This window comes from Megalobrama amblycephala, linkage group LG24 (genome assembly GCF_018812025.1).
Source record: "Megalobrama amblycephala isolate DHTTF-2021 linkage group LG24, ASM1881202v1, whole genome shotgun sequence".
Taxonomy (NCBI): Eukaryota; Metazoa; Chordata; class Actinopteri; order Cypriniformes; family Xenocyprididae; genus Megalobrama; species Megalobrama amblycephala.
In genome coordinates, this window is record NC_063067.1 from 32,502,656 (window position 1) to 32,508,655 (window position 6,000).

Below are 6,000 nucleotides of genomic sequence, written 5' to 3' on the forward strand. Positions count from 1 at the left end.
TCATTAAATTACAAGAAAAAAGTCATTAAATTATGAGAAAAAAAGTCATTAAATTACGAGAAAAAAGTCATTAAATTATAAGAACAAATTCGTTAAATTATGACATTTTTCTCAATTTAACGAATTTGTTCTTCGTAATTTAACAACTTTTTTCTCATAATTTAATGTTTATTCGCAACATTTATTCAACATTTTATCTCGACTTTTTTCTCTAAATTTAACAAGTTTTTTTTCTCGTAATTTAACGAGTTTATTCTCAACATTTTATCTAGACTTTTTTTCTTGAAATTTAACGACTTTTTTTCTCATAATTTAATGAATTTGTTCTCATAATCTAACGAGTTTTTTCTCAACATTTTATTTAGATTTTTTTCTCTAAATTTAACGAGTTTTTTCTCGAAATTTAACAACTTTAATCTCGAGATGGTTTTATTTTTTTATTATTGCTTGGCCCTAATCCTCTTCTGTAAAATTCAGCAGAAAGGGCTGTTGGATTTACAAGTTTAAAATGTTTTTTTTTTTTTAAATTAAAGTTTGAAAATGTAAAATTTACATTTTTTTCCTGTAAATATGTTTTTACTGGATTTTTCTGGCAACCACAGCTGTCAGTGTAGTTTTTTTTTTTTTTTTTTTTTTAATTTTCTGTAAAAACAAGTTTATTTTACAGTGCATATTTCAGGATTTTTTTTCCCATTTTATTACTAGAAAGGAAAGTGCAAGGTATAATTCACTCAAAAATGTGAATTATTTGAGTTCCAAACCCATAAGACTTTCTTTTATCTTCACAACATAAATGAAGATATTTTAATGAATCCCCGAGAGTTTTCTGTCCCTGCACTTAAAGTCCCTCAAAAATGTCATATTTCAAAATGTTCATTAAAACTTTGTAAAATGAATCCATATGAATAGAGCGGTTTAATCCAAGTCTTGACTTTTATTCACATATAAATACTGATCAATGCACAAACATGGAGCTCTTCAAATATGGTAAACAGATACTCAAACATACTTTCTTGATGAACAAGAACCAATGATTGTTTTTAACCGTCAAGCAAGTAGGGTTGAGCTTCCATTTGCCATATTTGATGAGGTCTACGCATGTGCACAAATCAATGCTTAGATGTCAATAAGAAGCAGTAAATTCATATGAATTACTTTAAAAATATATTTTCTTCATTTGTGTTTTGAAGAATGAGGGTGACAGAATTTTCATTTTGAACTATCCCTTCAATGCTTTGAAACACCAGCATTTAACAGTACAGCAGTTATAAACTGCTCTGAAATGTGACCTTCGGTTCTTTGAATGTGTTTTCTCCAGCGCCGAGCCAGTCTCCAGTGAAAGTCATGTGGAATACTACAGACTCCAAACTCATCCTCAAGTGGGATCATGTGAAGGCTCTGGAGAATGAGTCTGAAGTTATGGGCTATAAGGTATGATCATACAAACACCACTGCCTCTGATCTGTATAATCAGATTTTTTTATATCACAACATTGTTGGATGTTTGATTCTGATTTGTTGACAGATTACAAGCTCCATATATAATAGCACACACCCCGAATTCAATGGTCTGTTATTCCATTGAGTTTTATAAAACGGTTAGTTCCTGTCCTTGATTCTGATTCAGCATTCGTGTTTATTCACAATAAAACACGGCTATGACCGCTTAACCCAACGGTTCTGTGTATCACTACACAACACCCTTAGCAACCACTCTTAGCAACATAAACTGTTTGTTCTCAATTGATATTGTTCATTGAAGCTTACTGTATTATGTAGAAGAGTATTGTGAGAAAGAGATCGAGTGAGTGAGTTTATTACCTGCATTCAGATTTAGCATTTTCCTTCAGGTCAGTCCTATGTTCATAATAAAAAATATTTTTAAATGTCCGATGTATTATCTTGTCCTTTGAACCGTTAAGGGGTTTTCCCGTGACTGACAGCGCTAGTCAAAGCATTTGTCAGTTGCGTCTTGTTCCGTGTTCACAACAATTCAGTCTTTTCAATATAAAAGTCTTCGCTGCTGACTGACACACTCATAAAGATAGTCTTTGCCGCCATCTAATGGTCTAATAATGTAACTTCTGTTTCTGTTCACGGTCAGGGACTATTTTTTCCAGCGGAAGGAAGGCTTTTAGTGAAACTTTACTTCATGAAAGTTGCATTGATACATATTTTTGGCTATAATATTTGTATAGTGTGGTAACCGTTTTATAAAAGCAATAAGGTATGAGAGGCTAGTGCTGTATCATGAATAAGTCACGGCTGAAGGGCGTTGTTAAAGGGGTCATGAACTGCGTTGGTTTATTGTTTTATAATGTTTCCTGGGGAGCACTTATAATGTTAGTATGATTTTTACATCAAAAATTGTCATAATTTAGAAATAAAAGGCATTTTTCCTCCCCTGATTTTAGCTCTCTGATTTGAACGCTCTGTTTTAAGGGGCGTGTCTGCTGTGAGACTTCAGTGTAAACGCCCACTGCTGTGATTGGCTAACATCTTTGCATATGAAAATATCCAAGTATTACTCTCTTTTAGAGCGTTTTTACTATTACAGCTCTAAGGTTAACTAATCATGAAAAGTGTTGCATTACATTTAGATCTATGCCGTTATATTCAGATCGTGGCATGAAAGGTTGCAGTGATGAACATTGTTGTCGATCACAGACATGTTGTTGAGCTCATGAAAGCAGTGATCTCGTCATTGCAACTTAATTTCTGCACACTAACAAATGCTTTCATTTTCACTAACAGAGCAAACGCGATATAATTAAAAGATTTGTTGAATAAAACGGGAGTTTTGCGCGTCAGTCGCTGATAAACTCACGCTGTTTGATTGACAGCTCCAACGATTGTAAAGGGAGCGTTCTTTGATCGCTTTCTTTATATAATTTAATCACCGTTAAATAACAGATTATTTTCATCCTACTAAGAGCAACAACGCAAGTTGACATTTAGTCACTGGTTTGATTTACTGACACACAGACAAAGAACATCTGACTGTACATGAATCATTAATATCAGATCAGGCATTAGAATTAACACAGTTACTTACATGTTGCATTACTGTCGAGTCCAGGCACTGCACAATATTTTGTAATCCTCAACAGCATGTTTATTGCTTGGTAGCTCGATCTGGTTTAGCACCACATAGGCCTATGTTACTTAGGCTACCTATTCTATTGCATGTTATGTGCGAATTGGTGGGCGGGGCTAAACAGGCAGGGATGAAGTAGGCGTTGATCTTCTTCTGCGGCGGCGGCGGCGCTTGCTGCCCTTTGACGTTACAGATCCACACTTTGTAAATCCTGTTGTGGTGTCAAGCTTTTATTGGACTAACAAGGAAGTTTTCAACTCTAAAACTTACAGGATATTCTTATAGTATGATGAGCTCTTATATGTCAAAAGCACAAGGAAAATTTGATTTCTCAGTTCAGACTCTTGTACCTTATTGCTTACTTAAAGCATCTGTGTTTGTTCTGAAGGTCATGTACAAGCAAAGCAGACAGAGCCGGCCCAGCGTGGTGGAGACCAACAGCACATCACTTGAGCTCTCTCTGCCTGTGGATGAGGATTACATCATCCAGATTAAACCAGTCAGCGAAGGTGGGGAGGGGAGCAGCAGCAAACAGATCACCATACCCAGGATAGCAGGTCTGAACTTATGGCCCTTGTGGCATTCATAATTAATATTCCTCAATATGCTGAACTTGTGGCCTATCACGTCAATCATGTATTTTGTAGTCATTTTATAAATTAGAAACAAGTGAAAAATACTTATCAGAAACTGTAAAAATCTTGTTTATTCACTCTAATCATTTATTTATTTTGCAGTTGGATTTGCCCCAGAGAGGAAAGCACTACCACAACTCATTACACTAGTACTCTACTGTACGGTCAGGACTTTCTTATGACAGATGAACTGAACTGTACAGACATCTACAAGTGGATCCGCTTGTCTTTTTCCAGTATGTTTTACAAACGAGAATCTTCGGACAGAAAGTTTTCCTCTCGCTTTTTTAAAAGAGGAAGTTTGCTAACCTGGTTTCGATCACTGACACCAAAGTTGTTTTTGGAGAAATGTATCGACAGACCACGTGGTTTCCAACCAGAAACTGGGTATTTAAGGGCATAAAATGACATCCAGTTCACGCTTAAGGATTCGCATACAAGGACATCTGTTCAGTCAAGACGAATCCATATTCATCCATTAGACGGTTGGCAGTGGAGAACCACACAAATGCCTTTTTCATAGGAACCTTGAGACTAATGAACTCCTTTGAACAGAATCCCTTCTGCCATACCTCACAGACACTTTCATTCAAAGAACATCAACCCATTAAATTAGCCGTCCTCAAATCAGACAGAGTTTACAGTCCCCCGGTGTTGACATGCCCCCTGTCTGTTTGAAAGACGAAGCTAATGCTGCTGGCCTTACCTATACAGTAAAAGGGGTCACTGGCTGCTCGAGCTGGTTGTTCCTTCAGTCATGCACTGAGATCTTTGTTTTGTTAGTGTGTGTGCCTCTTTAATGAGAAACAGTACAGTATGTAAAATATCCTCAGGACCAGAACAGCCTTAAATAGTTGTCTTGATTTCTTTTCTTGTTTAGTTTGTTCATTTACAGTTCCATTATTTGATGATGTATAACAGATAATATTTTGATTGTAAAAGACCAGCTTTTCATTTTCCGTCAAGGTGCTTTCGATAGGTAATAGCTGTGATCATTGAAATACCTAGGACATAATGCTTACTTTCCATTTTCAAGCTGTTTAGCATGAACTGGCTCTGTAGTGGCTTGAAATACAGTATTTGAATGGACTGTCTGCTTTTAATAAATGAAGGAACCCAAGTAGGCTAATGTTCTTAAGATATTTGTATCATAATTATCGACTGTTGTAGAATTCAAATTTAAAGGGGGGTTAGTTCACCCAAAAATTCTTTCATTATTTACTCACCCTCATGTCTTTCCACACCCGTAAGACCTTTGTTCATCTTCAGAACACAAATTAAGATATTTTTGATGAAATCCGAGAGGTATACTGTATGATTCTTCCATAGACAGCAAAATAATCAACACTTTCTAGGTCCAGAAAGGTACTAAAGACATTGTTAAAACAGTCAATGTGACTGCAATGGTTCAACCTTGATTTTATGAAGCAATGAGAATACTTTTTGTGTACAAAATCAAAACAAAAATAAGGACAGCACTTCCAGCTTCTACGTCCGAATGCCATGTCAGTTTTGGCAGAGGCTGTACACGTGAGCAGCGCCAGCATTCCTTTGATGCTGATGCAGGAGCCGGCCAATAATGAGCCAGTGTTCTGATGTAGAACCTAGAAGCACTGCACGTAGACAGCATATGAGAATGACACAAGAGATATTGCTGAATAAAGATGTTATTTTTGTTTTGTTTTTGTGCACAAAAAGCATTCTTGTCTCTTCATAACATTAAAGGGTTAGTTCACCCAAAATTATGAAAATTATGTCATTAATGACTCACCCTCATGTCGTTCCAAACCCGTAAGATCTCCGTTCATCTTCGGAACACAGTTTAAGATATTTTAGATTTAGTCCGAGAGCTTTCTGTCCCTCCATTGAAAATGTATGTACGGTATACTGTCCATGTCCAGAAAGGTAATAAAAACATCATCAAAGTAGTCCATGTGACATCAGTGGGTTAGTTAGAAGTTTTTGTAAGCATTGAAAATACATTTTGGTCCAAAAATAACAAAAACTACGACTTTATTCAGCATTGTATTCTCTTCCAGGTCTGTTGTACATTCGCTTTCACTCCACAGTGACGCTGCTTCTTCTTCTTCTTTCCTGTTTTACAGCGGTTGGCATCCAGCTTATTGGTGCATTACCACCCCCTTCTGCTCCGGACAGTGACGCGATTAGGACATCCACGACATGCACACCTACGCACCATTTTAAAAAATATAGCAATACCAAAATACAAACAATGTAGAATAGCTTGAATACAGCGTGTGTCTCCCT

General features: G+C 36.3%; 1 protein-coding gene across 1 annotated transcript in view; it reads left to right on the plus strand.

Moving 5' to 3' along the window:
* The window catches only part of cntn3a.1 (contactin 3a, tandem duplicate 1), a 97,095-nt gene extending 92,239 nt beyond the window's left edge, over window positions 1-4,856 (plus strand). Inside the window, 3 exon segments of the mRNA XM_048178866.1 lie at window positions 1,319-1,431; window positions 3,486-3,654; window positions 3,835-4,856. Coding sequence (XP_048034823.1) covers window positions 1,319-1,431; window positions 3,486-3,654; window positions 3,835-3,914 — 362 coding nt within the window. The 3' untranslated portion in view covers window positions 3,915-4,856.
* Window positions 4,857-6,000: the final 1,144 nt, after the last annotated feature.